A 22,351-nucleotide genomic window follows, 5' to 3' on the forward strand; every position below is an offset into this window, starting at 1 on the left:
GCGCTCCGGCGACAACCCCGCGAGGGAGGCCCGCAGGCGGCCGCCCGCCCTCTGACTCGGCCCGCGCTGCCCCCGAGGGGCCCCCGGCCGCCGACCAATCAGAGACAAGGCGCCCCTCCTCCCACCCGGCGAGCCCGCCCTCGTTCCCTCACCTCCGCGCCCCTGGTCGCCTCCCTCCACGAGCTCTCGCGAGATTTCTCTCCTCGGAGTGGGCGACGGGGAGGGGCTTCCTCTGGGGCGGCTGAGGCGCAGCGGCTTCCAGCACCGCCATGTTTCCGGGGCTCCTCAAGGCGCAGCGCCTGGCGCACAGAGCGGTGAGTGGCGGGACTTGCGCGGCGCCCCGGGGGGGGGGCAGGCAGGCGGCCCTCCTCCTCCTCCTCCTCCTCTGTCGTCTTGCGCCCGTCTCCCGCCCGGGCAGCTCCGCCCAGCCTCCCCGCCGGGCGGGCCGCCTGGGCCCAAGGTCGCGCCGGGGCCTGGTTCCCCCGGCCTGGCTCTGGCGTCGCAGAGGGTCGGAGAGGATCCAGGCGGGGAGCGAGGGCCGGGGGGCCCCGGTGGGAATTGGCCGGCTTCCCCCGGCCTCGGCCGCCTCGCAGGGGGGTCTGGAGAAGGAGAATAGCGAGGAGGAGGAGGAGGAGGAGGAAAAGCAGCTGTGCCGCCTGGAGCTCCTTTCAGGGATAAATGTCAGTGTTTCTCGGTGTGTTTCTTTTACATTTCAGCCTTGCCAGTAAGCCCACAAAAGTTCCTGACCGGCACATTCCGCCCCCCCCCCCCGCAACCAAAGAGGCTAATAGTCTTGTTTCTATGTGGGCTGCAGAAAAGTGGACTCCCCTCTCCTCTGCAATCAGAATGAAAATGCAGGATACTAACCTCTTAGCAAGAGTTTCATATATATGAAATTTCATATATATGAGTTTCATTCATATGTGTGTGACGTTTAAAGCATCCCAGAAACCAGATAAAGTGTTCCTCCTTCGCCAGCCCACTCACTCGCCTGCATGAGTGGCTTTCATGATAATATTGTGGGAAACTGGGTTCACAGAATGTAGATTGGTTGATCTCTGGGTGGCTTGCGGGAGCTCTGCAACAATTTCTGATTCACTGTTACGTCACAAAAGCAGCTACTAAAAGACTCGGGGGCTGTGAGCTCAATTCTGGTCCTGAATCCCCCCCCCCCCCGAACTGAGCATGTACTCGTGTACTTTGCGGGGTGGGTCTTCTGTCTCCGAAACTTAAGTATGGTTGGTAGACCTTGTACTACCGATAGTTTAAACAATGTAGTTCCTCCAAGTCAGATCTGTACACCACTGGTGTAAGTAATTACTGAAACACAGATGTCTTATTCTCAAGAGTGTCACCCCCATTATTCCCTCTGTTCCACCAAACACATGGGGACCCCCCACAAGTAAAATTATTTTTCCTTCTCAGTTGATGTACAGTTGTACATAGATGCTTTACACTTCTGTGAGATTTGCTCTTGTTCTTCTTTAGCCAATGTAACCTGCCAATGTAACTAGGGCTGGGTGATATCTGGTTTTCAACATCACAGTATATCATCAGCTAAACAGTGCAATATACTGCTATATCACAATGTCTGAAATAACCATGGAGCTGATTTTCAACTTCGTGATATAGCACCAGCTAAACTTTGTGATATATTGATATCTGAAATAAGTCTGATACTGATGTCTGAAATAAGGATGGAACTATGTAGAGGCATTGACTGGCTTCATGGTTTTTCCCACATTGTGATTTTTGCACAGCACACACATGCACCATGATTCACAACATATTGCCAGGTCAAAAATTATGAAAAATTATATTGCCCAGCCCTAAATGTAACCTGTTCATGGTCCTCTGGTTTCAATAGGCAGTGGGACCCATTGGTTCACATCTGTGGGTTAAGGTTAGTACATGTGTAAATATGACACTCAACATGTCATGTGAAATACAAACAATCTTTGCAATAGTTGGTTAAATGTTCAGTGTCTGAAACCGGACAGATTGTACACATCCTGTTTCTGCAGCAATGTCTTAGTAGCTAAATGCTTAAATCTCGAAACAGTTGCCTTAATGTGGCACTCTGATCTTATCCTGTCAGTCTTACTATACCATACTAGTCTAGCTCATTGACTGGTAGGGCCCCTCTAGGTTTTCAGCAAGAGAGAGGTCTGTTTCATTTGACAAAATGGGCTTCCACAAGTCTGTAGAACACAGTTTCAAATATTAGCAATGCAGCAGTGTCTATCTTGTGGAATTTAATGCAGTGTTACAAGAAGCATTAATAATAATAATAATAATAATAAGAATAATAATAATAATAATAATAATAATAATAATGTAGTAATAGTTTTTATCCCAGGATGCATTCCAGTCAGGCAAAATTACTTGAGGCATGAAGCACTGAGGATGTGGCCTGTGAAGTGGGGGATCTGAAGCCTGGATAGAGAAGGCTGCATGTGGCTTCCTATGCTCCTACATGTCCTTGAGACAGAGGGAAGAGTATGTATTAATGGAGTGATTTGTAGAATGGGAGAATCTGATGACTCTGTCCTGCGCCTTGCAAAGAATGATGGTTATAGGACATTGTATATGTGGAGCTGTAGTGGTAGTAGTATTGGTAGTGAGAGACTAGGAACAGGAATGTAGTAGAAAATGAAGGTGGTACAATAGGTAATAAAAATGTTCAGGGAAAGAGATAGTGAGAAGGAAGCGGTGAGGATCTGTGTGCCAAGTACACCATGTCCAAACTGCTGCTTGGCCAAAATTCCACTTCAGGCATCTCCAGAAAGATATTCAGAAAGATTTAAAGATTCTGAGCTAAGGAGAAGAACAGCATTGAAACAACAGCATTGTTGCTTTTAAAAATTGTTTAAAGACATTGGAATAGCTAAAATATTTGATTTTATTTCTATATGGTCATCTAAGTGTGGAAATTTGATGGATAAATTATATACCGTAGATTCCGGCGTATTAGGCGACTGGGCCTATATGGGCACTGACAATTTGGGGTTTTGTCTTATAAGCTCAGTCTTATACGCTGGGCAGGAGGAAGCCGCGCGGTGCGGAGCCCGCCGTCCGCTGCTGCGGTGGCAGCTTCGGCAGCCTCCAAAGCAGCAGCGGGTGGCGGTCTCCGCGCCAAGAGGAAGCCACCCGGCACCCACTGCTGCCTTGGAGGTAGTACCTGGCGTATAAGATGACCCCCCGACTTTTTAACCTCTTTTCTGGGATTAAAAAGTCGTCTTATACTCCGGAATCTACGGTATTTCATAGAATCCTAGAGTTGGAAGAGACCACAAGGGCCATCGAGTCCAACCCCCTGCCAAGCAGGAAACACCATCAGAGCACTCCTGACATATGGTTGTCAAGCCTCTGCTTAAAGACCTCCAAAGAAGGAGACTCCACCACACTCCTTGGCAGCAAATTCCACTGTCAAACAGCTCTTACTGTCAGGAAGTTCTTCCTAATGTTTAGGTGGAATCTTCTTTCTTGTAGTTTGGATCCATTGCTCCGTGTCCGCTTCTCTGGAGCAGCAGAAAACAACCTTTCTCCCTCCTCTATGTGACATCCTTTTATATATTTGAACATGGCTATCATATCACCCCTTAACCTCCTCTTCTCCAGGCTAAACATGCCCAGCTCCCTTAGCCGTTCCTCATAAGGCATCGTTTCCAGGCCTTTGACCATTTTGGTTGCCCTCCTCTGGACACGTTCCAGTTTGTTCTTTATTTATTCTTTACATTTATATCACATCTTTTCTCCAAGGAGCTCAAGGCAGCATGCATGGTTCTCTCTCCCCCGTTCTTCCCCCCTCCATCTTATCCTCACAGCCATCCACTGAGGGTAGGTCAGATGAGAGAGAGGGACAGGCCCAGGGTCGTCCAGTGGGCCTTATGGCTGTGCAGTGTTTGTGTTCTATGATGCAGCTATGCCCAACTAGGGAGTAATATAGTGCAAGGCAGGGTTCACACTGGAGGCAAGGGAGGTCTCAGTCTGTGCTCTGGGGAACATGGAGCTCTGGACTGTCTTTCATTGGAAGCTTTAAAGCAGAGGTTGGATGACCACCTGTCACAGAGCCATTGATTTTCCTGCATTGTAGGGGGCTGGGCTAGATGACCCCCAGGGTCCCTTCCACCCAACATTGGAAATTCACCAGGTGCATTTTGAACCTGGCTATTGGCCACCGGTGACCAAGTGAAGATGCCTGGGTGCCAGGATGGCGCATGACCTCTTCACCATTTGGAGGTGCATACCTAGGGATCCTTGGATCTGGACTGTTTTCACACACTAGTGACACACCCTATAGAATTCTATCCATTATATTTTCTCTGCACAATCAAAATGAATTTCAGGAAACAAAAAGTTGTATTGAAAAATATGCCTTTCAAACCGTCTGGCCCCAAAATGGCAATTAGGCATTCCATTTTGGTGACTCTAATCCTGGTTTAAGGAGTCATTTGGCACCTAGCTTATATATCTGAGTTTCTAACACTGTTTCCAACTCTACAGTTCCATTATTCTATGAGCAAGGAACAACCTGAAAATGGGTCCTCAGTCACATGACCTAGCAACCCAGCACAGGGGTTTAGAATAGGTTCAAGTCTGTGCCTGCCCTGTCCAACCCTCCTCTTCCTGGGACATCCTTTTGGGGGACTTAACCTGGCTTTGGTTCAACTGGCTTTGGCTGAGCTGGTATAGAGGACTTAACCCACAGCATCTCCAGCTGAACTGACATGAATAACTTCAGCCTGGGCTCACTGTAGATCTGCCTGTTCCAAACTCGCTCATTGTGGCAGGTCTTGGGTTTGGAGCATGCTATAAATAGGTATGCCATCAGATTTAAATGGAAGTTCACAGCACACTTCCAAGGGAAGGCTCAAATCTTTGAACACTATAAAAAACCATTTTGCATGAGCCGATGATAATAATGAGTGAATGGAAATTAACTCAGAACAAGTCCTTGTTATGTTCCACATGAAGGAATAGTGAAGACATTGATTTATTTTTATGTAATCTCAGAAATATTAATAAATCAAACCCTCCTTTTACCCTGTTAAATGACTAAGTTACAAAGAGCATTTCTGCTTCTTCAGATTTATTTTAAGAAGTTTACATTATGCTTTTTTGGTAAATAGATAATTATCTATGCTACAAAACTTGTTATAGGAAGACTGAAGCTTATCCTATAACAACCATTCCTCTCACTGTATGTTCCCTCCAACAAACACCAGATTTTCTTTTAAAATACATTTTACTTTGGAATCTTAAACTCTAATCTTTCAGTGGTTCTGCACATTTTGCTTGTGACCGGACTATAAATTTTAGCAAGTGTGGGCTTTTTGCCATGAAAGCATGGATTTATTAATCAAACAGTCCATACATGCTAGTAACTTTTATGAAAAATGATTTATGAAACATAATCAAAAATATGGTTTTTGATATATATTGGCAGTAAGTAATTTGTTACTGGCAATTCACCTCAATGATTTAAAAATCCTTGACTCCTTGATGTGATTTAATATACTTAAGTTGGAACATGAAGAATTTTACAGGAACTTTTACACTTCTGATCATAGTTACAAATTGTAGCCTAATTCATTGTTGCATATAACAAATTGTCTTGGATGACTACATAAATTGAGTTCAGTGACACCTCCTGTGTATGCTAAGCGTGTATTGCAAATGTCACTTGAGAATAGTGAGTGGAATCTGCACATTGGTTGGGGAGTGTTGTGGAGAAAGACCCACCAAGTTAGGGAGGAAACCTTTGGCCCTAGAGCTCCAGCAATTCTGAGATAGTTGGGGAGGAGCATCTTTGTGCTGTATAGATATTGGGGTAAAGGTTTGAAGGGAGGATTTGGAACAACTAATGTAAGAACATGCACCTTCTTGCTTGTGCTGCCTGAGTATGTTTTGCCTCCAGCTGTTTCTGGTATGTCCTTAGCATCTGGATTACAAGGGGCCTTGGGGCATGGAAAATCCTAGTTAAACAGAGGGGATTGGGCAGAAGTGTCAGAAAATGCACCTGCTCTCTAAACAAACTGTTGGTCGAGATAAGATTGCTGACTTACGTGATTTCATACCATATCATTCCAAACTCAGAGATTCTGTAAGGGCATATGAAGGTGCATATACCTGCAATGTTAACCAACAGATTAGTTGAATTTAAGAGCTACAAGTGTTATTGTTAAACCCTCTCCCCCCTTCTCTTGTTTTAAAGGTCTCCTTGCTTCACCGGTTTCAGAGTACACTAGTAATAGCCGAACACACAAATGAGGCTGTTTCACCTATTACATTAAATACCATCACTGCGGCAAAGCGTCTTGGAGGGGACGTTTCATGTTTAGTAGCTGGCTCCAATTGTGAAAAGGTAAAAACATTGAAAAGGGGAGGAGGAAGGGAAGTCTGCTTTCTGTTTCTGAACTTGTTATTTGTTTAAAAAAATTGTATCCTGCCTTGAGGGAAGGAGGGGGTGGGGAATTCAGGTCAGTGGAACATAGTCATGCCTCATCTTTTTTAAAAGACTGCCCAAATATCATTTTTTTTCTTCTTTTCAGGATAGGCACCTTATTAGTGATGATAAATGAGACCACGTTTATGACAGTTGTTCCATTGGCTTTTATTGCTCTGAGCGACTGATATATCCAGTTGTTTATAGGCATGCAAATCACCTAATAATGGATTGATGTCCTTATATAATGTATGCTTAAATACAAATATATGCTGGGTTTGGGAATTGTAAAAGCAGCTTCTCTTATCTACAACCACCATGATAAAGCTGAAAAATTACAAAAAAACAGAATGTAAGGCTTTGTCTAGTAAAAATGGTTAACTAGTTTGGCAAAGAGAATCTCAAACTTGCATATATCAATCAAAATCTGGTTGATTTTTTTGAGTGCTATGCTAATTTTGCATTTGGAATGCAATTCGACTCTTGGTCCTTGGGTGCTGCTTTCAGCCAAAATAAAGTATATGTTGAAGCATGTGTTTGAATGACACTTCAGAGAGAGTGAGAGTGTTAAAGCAGAATGCTGCATTCTTTCCCCCCCTCATGCTCTATCAGCCCCGGGAGTCTTCTCTTACTATTTATTTACCACTCTTCCCAGTAACATCTGGTCACAGCAGCAAGGTTTTGCATGCACAAATAGTGATAATAAACCTTTTCATTGCAGGTAGCTCAAGAGCTGAGTAAAGTGCAAGGGGTTGTCAAAGTTCTTGTCTCGCAGCATGATGCATACAAAGGATTTCTGCCCGGTGAGACTCATTTGCTTGTCATTAAGATTCTCTGCAGTCACCACTGTGATGGAAAATATAAGGTGTTTTGACCAATATGTTTCATCCCCAGAGGAGCTGACTCCATTGATTCTGGCAGCCCAGAAGCAGTTTAATTACACCCACATCTGTGCCGGGGCATCTGCTTTTGGGAAGGTGAGCATATATGACACCCACCACAAATCTGTTGTTCCAGAGAGATTGATCCCTAAACTAATTTATAAATTATGACTTGTAATTATTGCATATTGATATATACAGGGCTTTTTTTAGTGTGCTGCTTCTATAGCGCTTCCATTACTTTCATTTGCCAGATACGTGTTTAGTGTATTGTCTCAATTTGTAATTTTTAGCAATAAAACTAGAGTAGTAGTCAGCATTATGCAGGTTTATAACTTGTTAGCAACATTTGCTTCTATCTGTTTCGTTTGTTTAGAATCTTCTTCCCAGAGTGGCAGCTAAGCTTGATGTTGCTCCTGTCTCAGACATAATTGAAATAAAGTCTCCTGACACATTTGTGAGGACAATTTATGCAGGTGAGTGTTGTCAGTCTGTATACCATATATAGTAATAATAATAAAAAATTTATTTATATCCTGCCCATCTGGCTGGGTTTCCCCAGCCACTCTGGGCGGCTACTAACAGAATTAATGGTATAATAATAATAATAATAATAATAATAATAATAATAATAATAATGCGATAAAACATCAGACATTAAAAACTTCCCTGAACATGGAAGAAGTTTAAGGACTACTTAAAGAAATACTATAAAATTAATGACAGTTAGAATGATGTTGGGTTTAAAATAAAATAAATGGTTACTATTAGTAATGGTTAAGATAAAGAGAATAAGGATGATTAACATAAATTTATAGTAAAATAAGGGAAGATTCGCTGAATAATTGTAAGAACTTGGAATACAGAAACGGGAAGCAAGAGGAAGTCGAGGAAGTAAGGTTTAAGAAATTAGGACATGAAATGGTACTTGTTTTTTGTTCTGTTATTGTTTGTTGCTTGTTTATGTATGTTTTGTTTGTGTTAATATAAAAATTGTTTAATAAAAAATATTATAAAAAAAAATAATAATAAAATAAAAACTTCCCTGAACAGGGCTGCCTTCAGATGTCTTCTAAAAATCAGATAGTTGTTTATTTCCTTGACATCTGATGGGAAGGCATTCCACAGGGTGGGTGCCAATACCAAGAAGGCCCACTGCCTGGTTCCCTGTATCCTCACTTCTCGCAGTGAGGGAACCACCAGAAGGCCCTCAGAGCTGGACCTCAGTGTCTGGTCTGAACAATGGGGTGAAGACGCTTCTTCCGGTATACTGGGCCAAGGCTGTTTAGGGCTTTAAAGGTCAGCACCAACACTTTGAATTGTGCTCGGAAACGTACTGGGAGCCAATGTAGGTTTTTCAGGACCGGTGTTATATGGTCTCGACGGCCATTCCCAGTCACCTGTCTAACTGCTGCATTCTGGATTAGTTGTTGTTTCCAGGTCACCTTCAAAGGTAGCCCCACATAGAGTGCATTGCAGTAGTCCAAGCGGGAGATAACCAGAGCATGCACCACTCTGGCAAGACAGTCTGTGGGCAGGTAGGGTCTCAGCCTGTGTACCAGATGGAGCTGGTAGACAGCTGCCCTGGACAGAGAATTGACATGCGCCTCCATGGACAGCTGTGAGTCCAAAATGACTCCCAGGCTGTGCACCTGTCCCATTCAGGACCAAAGAGTCCTCCACACCAACCCATCCCATCCCCCCAAAACAGTACTTCTGTCTTGTCAGGATTCAACCTCAATCTGTTATAGAGGTTTGCATTAAGGCATCTAACATCGCTTTGGTAACAGGAAAAGTGGAAATGGCTTTTCTGACGCAACTAATAGGATCATCCCTAGTACTGCAGGATTGTAGTTCAAAGTCCTGAGAAACCAGATATAGCTTCTTAATTAACAGAATCTGCTGACATGTATTGTATTCCTGTTAATGCATTTCTGATAAGATTTTGCAAACTGTAAGCCATTCAGTTAGTTCCTTTTATTTAATATGGGTTACATTAGTTCTGATTTCAGTAATCCATAGGGTTATCTTTTTTCGTTAGTGAGACATTGATACGATTATTTGTAATATTTAATTGACTTTCCCTAATTATTTTGCTGCCCTTATTTGTCTAGCCTTATCATGCTTGTCTGATCTCATAATTTAATTTGGACATGAAAGCATTAGCTTCTATGGCTTTTAAATTTGTTATGGCAGGATTTATTTCCTTTCTTTTGTCAATGTTCCCTTGCCTTCAAATACTGATGGATTGCTTCTAGGTTTTGATGTACCTTCTAATAATTTTATTCTACAGTTATTTGTGCTTATCTATTACTAGCAATGTCTGTCCCCCCCCCATATCTTTTTTTCTGCCTCTTTCATCATCTCTTGTAAACATACAAGTGAGAAGAACCACATTGACAATGTGTTGGGTTTATAATGAATTAATTGGAGACTTAATAACCCAGTTTTTAATGATTGGTCTACCCAGATGTTACATACTCAGTTGCTAGATTTTGTGCTGCCTTGAAGGATATTCGCCAAAGGATGGTTTATACAACAAACTAGGCCCAAAATGCAAGACCTATGCTCCTTCACGCTTCCTCCCTTATAATCGCTTTTAACTGTTTATCCTTGTTCTATATTTTAAAGTTATGCATAATATAATCACCTTTTAATTACTAGTTTTTATCCTTTACCTGTTTAAGTCTTATATGTTCAGTTTAACCGTATGTTTTTTCTTATGCTGGTCTGTGACCGAAATAATTTGATACTACAGTAATATCTTGTTTTGAGTCCGCCCTGTTTAGGGTCCATTTCATCCAACGTCTGCGGCAAGTCCGGAAGTACCGGGACAGGTTACTTCCGGGTTTGCAGCACGCGCAGAAGCGCTAAATCATGCTTCGCGCATGCGTAGAGCGGTGGTTTGTCAAGGGTCCTTTTCATCGAGTGTCTGAGGCTCCGGAACGGATCCTAGACGCAAAAGGAGGTGGGACTTGCAAGGAAACGTGTTTAGGACTGCAGTAGGCCTTCTCGGTAGTGGCGCCCTCCCTGTGGAACGCCTTCCCACCAGATGTCAAAGAGAATAACAACTTTTAGAAGACATCTGAAGGCAGCACTGTTTAGGGAAGCTTTTAATGTTTGATGTATCACAGTATTTTAATATTTTTTTGGAAGCCGCCCAGAGTGGCTGGGGAAGCCCAGCCAGATGGGCGGGGTATAAATAATAATTTATTATTATTATTATTACTGGCAGACTTTCCGAAGAACAAATAGGTGTAGTATGACATAAAAAGCTACAACTTCATAAAAACCATCAATTATTTCTGAGACTTGCCTTTTTATAACTTACTTGTAAAGTGTGGTTGAAGGAATTAAAAGTGCAGCACTTTTAATCTTTTCTTGTTTCAAATGCAAACCAAATTTGTCAGTAGTTTCTTCATGGCAGTTGTGACTTTCTGAGCTTGTAACATTCTTTTGAAAACATAACTTCATTTCCTTGCAATGAGAATCACAGTGAGCATCCAACTACAAAGTCTGCCCAGGTTTCTTTGTTTCTTTAAAAAATATTTTTATTAAATATTTTCTTTTTACTTTTACAAAAGTACATGCTTTGTCTCTTTTTCAGGTTGTACAGTCTTTCTTACAAATCAGTTACATTTCTTGTGAGACATTAGTGTTGAGTACAGTATAAGGTTTGGGAAGAAGAGGAGGGGTGGGGTGGTGAGGCTTATATTCTCTTGTATGGTAGGTTCTCTTACTATTCATTTATTACATTTCCTTGGAAGTGAGATGTATTAGGGGGCAGGGTATGGTTAGTTGTCCGAGGTTGGCTGCAGTGAGGTTTGTTTGCATTTGTGGGGGGACGGGGCTTGTTGGGTCAGGTAAGCCAGATTGATTTGTATGTTGTTGTTGGGTTCTTGTTGTTATCTTGTTGGCTGTGATAAAGGGGAGCCATACTGGGGTGAAGGCGTCCTCTTCTATTTGCCCCCATGTCAGTTTCAGTTTATTGGTTAGCTTTTCTAGCGAGCTGATATGGACTTAGAAGGAGGTTTAGACCACATTCTAGTCCATTGGGTGGGTTAATTTCATAGCCTATGTTGTGCTCCCATTGTAGTTTGATTGCGTCAAGGGGGTTTGTAGGATTCTGGTGCAGTATTTTGTATGTGGATACCATCCCTTTACTGTATCCCTCTGCTGTCAGGAGAAGGTTTTCGAAATTAGTCAAGGGCCTAGTGGCCGCTGATTTTACTGTTGGATTGTTTAAGAAGGCTCAGTGATGTGTTAGCCAAGGTATTTGGTTGACCCCTAGTTTGTCTTGTATTTCTTGTGTTGGTATAGGTTTGTTGTTGTGTTAGAAATCTTTGTGTTGGTATAGGTTTGTTGTTGTGTTAGAAATCTTTTAGACAGTGTAGGCCTTCGACTTGCCAGGTTTTTATCTGGAGGTTTTGTGCTGCGTGTTGGAATAGTGGGTGATAGGCAAGGGGGTTAGTGGGGATGGAGATAGTTTGCCTGCTTTTTCCCTCCATGCTTTAAGCATGGACTGTGTGAACCTGTTCAATGTTGCTGCCCAGGTTTGTTCATATCTCACCACCACTTTCTAGGCAATTGTTTCTTAGTCATGGAGTCAGTGAGCATTTTTTTTGAGCAGGTTTACGTGGTAATGTTAATGACTTAATAAACCATGCTTTATTTTCCCAAGCTCAGGCACTGGGTTTGCATGCTCACTTCTCTCCTTGTGAACAGCTTCAGTGTTTCTGCCACGGTGCATTAAAAATGTTCCATCTGGGAAACATCTTGGTTGACTAATGTCACATCTGAAATAGAACTAGTCTCCCATTCTTAGCCTTCAGTCCTTTGGACATTTCGTTTGGGAGTAAGTCTCATGGAATTCAGTGGGGTGTATTTCTGAGTAAACCTACATAGGAGAGGCCTGGTGTACAATGGAAGTAGGAACTGCATGCATCTGCTGTGCAAAACATTTTTTTGTGGTTGGATGGCTACGGTACCTTCATGCTGAGGGAATGGATATTTTTTCAGATACAGTGGTTCCTCCTGTTACAAACACCTCGTGTTACAAACACTTTGGGTTGCAGACTCTGCTAACCCAGGAGTAGTACCTTGGGTTAAGAATTTTACCCCAGAATGAGAACAGAAATGGCGCAGCGGCAGCGGGAGGCCCCATTAGTTAAAGTGGTACCTCAGTTTAAGAACGGTTTCAGGTTAAGAACGGACCTCCGGAACGAATTAAGTTTGTAACCAGAGGTACCACTGCACTTAGTGTCTAGTAGATGTGGCTAAACGCTTTTGTAAAAATAATAATATCGGTACTTCTTTCTCTCCACTATCAGGGTCACAACTGAAGTTTTTGTTTTGTTTTGTTTGTTACTATGCTTTGTATTTTTGTGTTTTTATATTGTAAACCACCCTATGATCTTCTGATGAAGGGTGGTACAGAAATTTAATAAATAATAATAAGTAGTAGTATTAATGAGTTGTCTGAAAACTTGAATGTGTCCAGTGGTGCTTAGTGGGGTGCCCAGGGCCTGGCGGTGTTGCACACCTGGCCAGTGTGGTGTAGTGGTTAAGAGCGGTGAACTCGTAATCTGGGGAACTGGGTTTGCGTCTCCGCTCCTCCACCTGCAGCTGCTGGGTGACCTTGGGCCAGTCACACTTCTTTGAAGTCTCTCAGCCCCACTCACCTTACAGAGTGATTGTTGTGGGGAAGGAAAGGGAAAGGAGAATGTTAGCCGCTTTGAGACTCCTTCGGGTAGTGATAAAGCGGGATATCAAATCCAAACTCTTCTGTCTCTGCCGCTTACCAAGAGGTGGAGGCACGAGGTGCAGGGAACTCAGTATGGTGCCAGCATGGCAGCAGGAACCTTGAATTGGCTGCACCACCAGGCCCTCACTGTGCCCCCCCCCGTGCAGAAGCGACAGCGATGTTCACTGTTGAGATGCCAGGTGTGCACTACACCAGCATGCCTGAGACACCAGGGAAGGTGAACCCTTGCTGTGTCTTACTGAAAAATTCTCCTGTGACACCAAGGAAATGTAAACCTATTCTGAGTCCATTTTTTAGTCTCTTAAATTTTCCTGCCTGAAAGGATTGTTTTGTCTAAGCAACAGCATTACTGCCCTCTGCTAAAAGCAGCTGATCATTGGAGTTTGCAATTTTATTTTCACAGAAAGTGTGGTCTTTTTGTAGGAAATGCCCTGTGCACTGTGAAGTGTGATGAAAAAATAAAGGTGTTCTCTGTACGAGGTACTTCCTTTGAGGCTGCATCAATAAGTGGTGGTAGTGCTATGGTAGAGAAAGGTGAGTGTTCAGTTTGTCTGGGTTTTTTTCCTTCTCAAGTTGAAATTGGATTAAAAACATTATTGTCAAATAAAAAGACAAAGTTGCACAAGTTTGCATTTATTGAATTCTTCCCTCTTTACACTTTGCCACTCTTTGTCTCCTAGAGTCCTCTAATCATTCCACATGGATATCTCTTTTCTTGTAGCCGTCTTGGGTCGGGTTACATGTAAAACTACTGTATCAAAATTGTGAAGCCATTTTGAATGGTTCAGTTGATTCAAACAAAAAGGAGAGGCTTTCCCCATAGATGCTGGAAAGGATGCATGTTTGTTATTCTGTTAGCCCAATGCATTTCCTGCCAAAGTAAAATTCCCCTTCCCCCAAAGTATGCATCACACCAGGTCTCTTCTACAGCTCATGCTCCATTAACCTGCATGCACTACTTTTGCCCCAGCCAAAGCATCACATAACCGTACCAAGACCATATCTTAAACTGAGTGGTGTTTCACCCTTGCTGTTTCCTCTGTGGTGGTGATGTGCTTTATTTCTGTCATGGAGAGTTAGAAATGTCTGTATTCTTGTTTTTGTTTTATTATGAATTCTTATGTTCTTATTTTGTATTTTCGTGTCGTGAACTACCCTGTGATCTTCAGATGAAGGACTGCATACACTATAACAACAACAAGAATTGCAACAGGCTAAATTGTGGATAACTGTGTACAGTCCGTAAGCCTATCTGTAAGCCTTATTCAGGGGCTTATCTGTAAAAGAAGTAAAAGGACAACACTTACTAAACCACATATAAAACACTTGTAAACCAATTCAAAACCTAGTTTTGGCTGCTTTGATGTAATAATAGACATGATGTAATAATAGACATGCATACTTGGAAATAATCCAGTAGAAATAATTCAGACTTCCTTCTGAGTAAACATCTTAGTGACTTCACATGTTGATTTATTTGCTATATGAGCCCTAATGTTTCTGACGGGCAAAAACGCATGGCGGCATTTGTGTGTGTAAACTAGATCAGTTACCTGCATCTAAAGGACAATTACATGCACTACTACCATGCTGGATGCTCGCTGTTTCTCACTGTACATCCCCTTCTGGCAGTCTCAGTTTCAGTTGTTTTTATTTTATCTCTTGTTGTTTGCCACCCTGGGCTCTTTTGGGAGGAACAGTGGGATAGAAATTTAATAAATAAAAAATCCTATTTAAGTCTTGGTATATTTTGAATGAATTCATATTAACATCCAGAGGTATAACCGTATTGATGTTTTCTTTTATTTATTGTGTTTTTTAAATGGAGGCAGGACTATAGACTTCAAACCCTGTCATCTTCAGGAAGGGCTGTGAAAGACTGCTTTCTGAAATGCTAGAGAGCTGCTGCCAATCAGTGTAGGCTGGGGAAGGGAGCATTTGGCTTTCCACACGCTGCTGGACTACAGCTCCCATTATCATTGACCCCTGTCCCTGTCCCCTGTGACTGATGGGCATTGGGAGTCCAACAACATCTGGAGGGCCACAAGTTCCCCATTCCTAGTGTTCATAGTACTGCCATAGATGGAGCAATGATCTGACGTGGCATAAGGTCTGCTAAATTTTTTAATTACTTGAGGTTTGCCAAACCCCCCCATTAATTAAATGTACAAAAAGTGAGGTGGAAGGGACCATGAGGGCCATCTAGTCCAACCCCCTGCACTGGAGGAATCTTTGGCCAGAGATGGAGAACATACAACTCTGGGATTAAGAGTCTCCTGTTCTTATTGACTAGACTGTAAATAATTGTTAACATGTTTTTGTTTATTAATGCAAAGTTGTAAGATGAGCTGATATATATAATATCACATATACTGCAGAGTTTGGGCATGGAGGTCGTTTTTATGGCTACGACTTTGTACCTTTCAAAAGCTCAGTGTCTTTTCTTTGTTTTGTTTTTTGATATAAACAGTATCTGCAGCTTCACCAGCTGGTCAGTCTGAATGGATCGAACAAAAGTTAACAAAAAGTGATCGGCCAGAACTGACTAGTGCGAAGGTGGTTGTTTCAGGTGGTAAGTAGTGGCTAATTGGCTAGAATTGTGATGAACTAGTGGTGAAATTTCTAGCAAAGTAGAAAATAACAAAAACTTTGTTATACAGTGGTACCTTGGTTCTCAAACTTAATCCATTCCGGAAGTCAGTTCCAAAACCAAAGCATTCCAAAACCAAGGCCCGCTTTCCCATAGAAAGTAATGCAAAACAGATTAATCATTTCCAGACTTTTAAAAACAACCCCTAAAACAGCAATTTAACATGAACTTTACTATCTAACGAGACCATTGAAATGAAAGCAATAATCAATGTACTACGCTATAAAATAAATAAAACAGTATTGTAGATGATAAAGATAAAAATTATTTTTTTTTTCTTACGTTCACTGATGATAGTCACTGTTTAGATGGGGGGCTTTTATCCATTTCCGCAGTCATACAATCAATCAGTAGCTGAACTGGGTTCCACACAGTCACAGAAACAAATCAACTGAAAAAGCCTCAAAAACAAAAATGCAAAATAAATAGCAAAAACAAAAGCGCCAAATACAGTGGTACCTTGGTTCTCGAACTTAATCCATTCTGAAATGTTTGAAAACCAAGGTGAGGCTTTTGATTGGTGCAAGCGCCCCAGAAACAATAGCCGACAACTGCATCAGACGTTAGGCTTCTGAAAAATGTCGAAAAACCAGAACACTTCCAGGTTTTCGGTGTTTGGGAACCAAGGTGTTTGAAAACCAAGGTACCACTGTACCTTCTACCATACCTAAAGAATTCTGACCAGTAATTTGTAGTTGGAAGCTGGAAAATGAGAAAGTGTACAATTCATTGAAGTGGTGTGGGATTGGATGAAATAAAGTAACTGTAAATATCAGCATTTGTTTTGTAATCAGCATGAATAATAAAAATGCTAGAAAAGCTTAGCTTGAAGAATGATACAGTGAAGGCGGTTTGCATGCATGACAGGTGGTGTCCCCTGCAATGATGCAGGGATTACATTCCAGGCCCCTCCCCATAAGTAAAATCCCGTAAAATGAGCAGCCTCTAAAAAGCCTCTGAACGCACACATTTTCCTGCTGTCCACCTCTCTCCCCCACTCCCTCGCCACACCTCTTTTTTCCATTAGAGTTGGAGCTCTGGGGCTGGCTGGAACCTGGAGGACATGTGGAAAAGTGGTTGCTTCTGCTGCTGTTGTCTACCCCACTTGTCAGTTATTAGGCAGAGAGACTGAGCAGCGTAATCAAAGCCTCGCTGCGCCTCCAGTCTCTTTGGGGCTTCCCCTGCCCTCACTGGACGTCCTCTTTGGGCTTTGGGGGGGGTGTCTCCTCACAAGCCACAAGGACTCTCCAGTTCTCTCCTGCCATTTCCTGCTATGATTCTATATATTTAATTATTTACTGGTGCTGCGCATATACATGGTCATATGCGATTAGAACGTGCATAAGTGGGTACTACAATAGCACAACTAGTTTATCACATCCATCTCAGGAAAAAATAAAATAGCAAAAAACAGTACTCTATTACAGTCGTACCTCGGAAGTCGAACGGAAACCTAGGCTTGACTTCTGATTGGTGGCAGGAAGCTCCTGCAGCCAGTTAGAAGCTGCATAAGCCGCGTTGGACGTTCAGGTTCCAAAGAACGTTTGCAAACCGGAAGACTCATTTCTGGGTTTGCGGTGTTCAGGAGCAAAAACCTTTGACTCACAAGGCATTCGACTTCCGAGATACGACTCTACTTGAAAGCTGTAACTCTCAAGCCAGCAGGGGGAGTGAAGTGCAAGTTACTATGCTCTAATTCCTCAATTTTTTTCAGTTATGGTAGATATGTAAATAAATGTGTAACCCTCTATCATTCTGAAGAAATAATTACATTAATCTCAAACAGACAACATTCATGTTAAGGCTGGTGACAAAAACCAGTCACCCCTGGCTCCATGCCTGAAAAGAGCACAACAGGGCATGGGCAAAAGTAGCATAGTAGCGTGAAATCCCGTGGAGTTCCAGTGTAAGAAAACGCACACACAGGAAGCAGAAGTACTTCAGTAAAATTTTACTGAGGTTCTTAGAGCATAAAATGGTTACAAAGCCCAATATTCTTGCTGGATCTCCAGGCAAAGTGCAGAACTTCACTCTGAAGAGCATGTCCAGTTACAGAGCCGAAAACCACAGACTGTACTGAAGAGAAAAGATAGAAGGAATACAGAACCATTCAGTAGCAGGATATTTATCTCCTACTCTGAGCATTTTGACCTTGAGTCTCATACGACTGATAAACACAACCCAGCTGCAGAGAAGCTTTGAGAAAATTCAGGAACATTCTGCACCCATAAAAACTCCACAATCCCTGACAATTCAAGATTCATAAAAGTGCTACAGAAGGTTCAGTTGGAAAATGAATTGGTCCTTGGCTGGGATGTGTATATGTGCCTGATAGAAAGCACTGCAAAAATCGACAGTGGGTGGAGCGTACAACAACACTTTATTACGGTCATGTGTTTAGTCTGACTCAGAGATTTCAAGGCACTTGAACATATCTAACCTCTTATCTTACTTTTAAGGACGGGGCTTGAAGAGTGGAGAAAACTTTAAACTGCTGTATGAGCTTGCAGATGAGTTGCATGCTGCAGGTAACAACTGCTTTTACTCCTTGGTTCTAGAGCAGTTGGGGATGCTATCTATCCTATGAGATGCTATCTATCCTATGAGAGCCAGTGTGGTGTTGTGGTTAAGAGCGGTAGTCTCATAATCCGGGGAACCGGGTTCGCGTCTCTGCTCCTCCACATGCAGCTGCTGGGTGACCTTGGGCCAGTCACACTTCTCTGAAGTCTCTCAGCCCCACTCACTTCACAGAGTGTTTGTTGTGGGGGAGGAAGGGAAAGGAGAATGTTAGCTGCTTTGAGACTCCTTAAAGGGAGTGAAAGGCGGGATATCAAATCCAAACTACTCCTCCTCCTCCTCCTCCTCCTCCTCCTCTTCCTCTTCTTCTTCTTCTTCTTCTATGGGCATATCTTTTGAAGTGTGTGAAATTTGGGTAAATGGCTTGTAGCTGGAGACTTTTGTGCATACATTAGCTTGGATCCTAACTTCCATGAGGAGAGTGTAATAGGGCTTTCTTGCTGCTGCTTTATGGCTCCCGTCATGACCCCCCCCATCTGTTCCTGAAGGTTGAGGGCCTATAGCTCCTGAGGGGCCTAAAGCTGGAAGGGTGAACTGGGGAAAATCAGGGATCCCCACTTTTGTTGGGGAACCCAGTCAGATGGGCGGGGTATAAGAAAGAAAATGTTGTTATAGGATGAAGCATTAAATGTTGGCTTCTATGTTTCTTGAGATAACTATCTTTTTTTTTTGCTTCTAGTTGGTGCGTCTCGTGCAGCTGTTGATGCAGGCTTTGTACCCAATGACATGCAAGTTGGACAGACAGGCAAAATTGTAGCACCAGTGAGTATTCAAATTATTTTTGCAGAAGAGACTGGTTAAAATTCCTTGGAATAGTTTGGAGGACCACTGCCTTTTCCTAATGGAGCTGTAGGTAATGCAGTCTCCAGGCTTGCCTGCAGCCTGCCAGCTCCCCCACCCCCTCTCCCAGCCTGGAGAACCTTTAGGATTGCTAGAACCCTGCCCTTTTCTCTTCATGGTGCTGCCTTATCTTGGGAAAGATTCCCTTCTGGTGCATGGTATCACAGCAGTTTGAGTCGAGCTTCTCATAACTGACTGTCCTCACCCGCAGAGCGTGTGACATTGGTGAAATGGGTGTGGTTTTCTAAAGTAGACAGAAGCTTTGCCTCTTGGGATGAAGGGGAAAAAGGGAGTGTGATGGAACCTATTGTAACCTCTTAGCTTAGTCATATAAAATTTACAGCAAACAAGCAAAACTAAGCTAGGCCTCAGCATCTTAATACAGCCAAACAAGGGGCATATCTAATGCCAAAATCTTTAATGCTTCATTTTATTTCCCTCTAAGAAGGCATATAAAATAATTAACAAAAACAAGCATTTGCTGTGCCAGTTATTTTTTAGAAAGGTATTTAGAGAGCTCTGCCTTATTTGTCCTGAATGATGCAAAGCTCTGAGGGCTAGGATACATTTCCTAATCTTACGGGATATGTAACAAGAATGACTGCAATTATATATTTGTTTGCATGGTTTCAGCTCTAAATGCAACATCACTGGCCTGTTTTGTTTTCATTCTTGCATCTCCAGGACTGCAGTAACTTGACTGGTTACATATTTTTTAAGGGGAGCAAATAGATACTACAAGGTTCTATTTAAGGCAGTGGCTAATTCAGAACAAAACACAGAATGGCCTCATAACATAAGAGGAAATTGAATTTTAGTTTTGTGGACCTTGATGCAGATTTTAAAATCACAATACTGGCATAGGAAAAATATTAGAGACAGGAGACTTAATCATTCCAGTATAACTAGTTGCTATAATAATATAGTGCTTAAACATTTGGCACGCCTAATGAAATGGCTAAATGCCTCTTTTAGGACATTTAGAGGATGCTGTGTGAATTTTGAGTACTAAAATTTTAAACTTACCTGGTATAGAATCTGAAATGGGGGGGGTATCCACAATATGGGGAGTTTCATATTTAGGCAGCTCTGGTTTTTGCAATAAGTTGTGTTTTGTGTACAACTGCACTTAGTAATATCGTGATGCAGTATGATCTTCTATTTTTTTTAAAGAATATTTATTAAATTTTCCAATTTTTAAACAAACAAACAAAAACAGAACAAACAAAAACATTAAAAAAACAAAACATAAAATTCATAAATCATACTTTTAAATAACAAATTTCTCAGACCTCCTCATACTTCTCCTCCTTGTATCCCAATTAAGGTTATTTGTTCAGCAAATCCTTCATTTAAAGCATTACAGCTTATAACATTACCTTATTTTTCAAACCCTTTTTTCCCATCTATGTTCCTTTATATCATTACAGCTAGAAACCACTCAGCTTCAATCCAACACCATTTAACTTTCCTTAATTTTGCAATATTTCTGTAAATAATCCTTAAATTTTTCCCAATCTTCTTCTGCCGACTCTTCTCCCTGGTCACGGATTCTGCTCGTCATTTCTGCCAGACCCATACAGTCAATTAGTTTCATCTGCCATTCTTCCAGAGTGGGTAGATCTTGCGTCTTCCAATACTTTGCGATAAGTATTCTTGCTGCTGTTGTAACATACATAAAAAAAGTTCTGTCCTTCTTTGGCACCACTTGGCCAGACATACCCAAGAGAAAGGCCTCTGGTTTCTTCAAAAAAGTATATTTAAATACCTTTTTCAACTCATTATATATCATTTCCCAGAAATCCTTAATCCTGGGACATGTCCACCAAAGGTGAAAGAATGTACCTTCATTTTCCTTACATTTCCAACATTTGTTGTCGGGCAAATGATAGATTTTTGCAAGCTTGACTGGGGTCATGTACCACCTGTATATCATTTTCATAATATTCTCTCTTAAGCCATTACATGCCCTAAATTTAATCCCGGTGGTCCACAACTGTTCCCAGTCAGCAAACATGATATTATGTCCAACGTCTTGTGCCCATTTAATCATTACAGATTTAACCGTCTCATCCTGAGTATTCCATTTCAGCAGCAAGTTGTACATTTTTGACAAAGTCTTAGTTTTGGATTCTAGCAATTCTGTTTCCAATTTAGATTTTTCCACCTGGAAACCAACTTTCTTGTCCAAATTATAAACCTCCATTATCTGGTAATAATGAAGCCAATCTCGCACTTTATCTTTCAATTTCTCAAAACTCTGCAATTTCAGTCTGTCCCCTTCTTGTTCCAAAATTTCCCAGTATTTTGGCCATTTCGCCTCCATGTTAAGTTTTCTCTGAGCCTTAGCCTCCATTGGTGACAACCACCTTGGAGTTTTATTTTCCAATAGATCTTTATATCTAGTCCAAACATTAAACAGTGCTCTCCTGACAATATGATATTTGTCGTACCACAAATATGCATGCCACCCAAAAATATTGTTAAAACCTTCAAGATCCAAAATGTCTGTGTTCTCAAGAAGCAGCCAGTCTTTCAACCAGCAGAATGCTGCTGATTCATAGTAGAGTTTGAAGTCTGGCAGGGCAAATCCACCTCTTTCCTTTACATCAGTTAATATCTTAAATTTTATTCTAGGCTTCTTGCCCTGCCAGACAAATTTAGAAATGTCTTTCTGCCACTTCTTGAAACAATCCATTTTGTCCAAAATTTGCAAAGTTTGAAACAAAAACAACATTTTAGGCAATACATTCATCTTTATAGCTGCAATTCGACCCAACAAGGAAAGCTTCAAATTCGACCAAATTTCTAAATCTTTTTTCACTTCAGCCCAACATTTTTCATAATTGTCTTTAAACAAATTCCCATTTTTAGCTGTCATATTAATCCCCAAATATTTCACTTTCTTAACCACAGTCAAGCCTGTTTCATTCTGGAACTTTTCTCTCTCTATCGGTGTTAAGTTTTTCTCAAGAACTTTGGTTTTTAACTTATTCAATTTGAATCCTGCAACCTGACCAAATTCTTGAATTAATTCTAAAACTCTTTTAGTACTAGATTCTGGCTCCTGTAGTGTCAAAACTAGATCATCTGCAAACGCTCTTAATTTAAATTGTTTGGCTCCGACCTGTATACCTTTAACCATCCGGTCCCTTTTAATCATGTTCAGCAGTATGATCTTCTAGGCCAGG

The 22,351-nt window shown here is 41.7% G+C and overlaps 1 protein-coding gene across 2 annotated transcripts in view; it reads left to right on the plus strand.

Moving 5' to 3' along the window:
- The first annotated feature begins 197 nt into the window (after nt 1-197).
- The window catches only part of ETFA (electron transfer flavoprotein subunit alpha), a 40,367-nt gene continuing 18,213 nt past the window's right edge, over nt 198-22,351 (plus strand). For both annotated transcript variants that reach the window (XM_053402680.1, XM_053402681.1), the window contains exons 1-9: nt 198-314; nt 6,218-6,367; nt 7,170-7,251; nt 7,343-7,425; nt 7,706-7,805; nt 13,517-13,627; nt 15,564-15,665; nt 18,203-18,271; nt 19,000-19,082. In XM_053402680.1, coding sequence (XP_053258655.1) covers nt 270-314; nt 6,218-6,367; nt 7,170-7,251; nt 7,343-7,425; nt 7,706-7,805; nt 13,517-13,627; nt 15,564-15,665; nt 18,203-18,271; nt 19,000-19,082 — 825 coding nt within the window. In that variant the 5' untranslated portion in view covers nt 198-269. The remainder of the gene's footprint in view (nt 315-6,217; nt 6,368-7,169; nt 7,252-7,342; nt 7,426-7,705; nt 7,806-13,516; nt 13,628-15,563; nt 15,666-18,202; nt 18,272-18,999; nt 19,083-22,351) is intronic.

The sequence above is a fragment of the Podarcis raffonei genome, chromosome 9 (assembly GCF_027172205.1).
Source record: "Podarcis raffonei isolate rPodRaf1 chromosome 9, rPodRaf1.pri, whole genome shotgun sequence".
In the NCBI taxonomy this organism is placed as follows: Eukaryota; Metazoa; Chordata; class Lepidosauria; order Squamata; family Lacertidae; genus Podarcis; species Podarcis raffonei.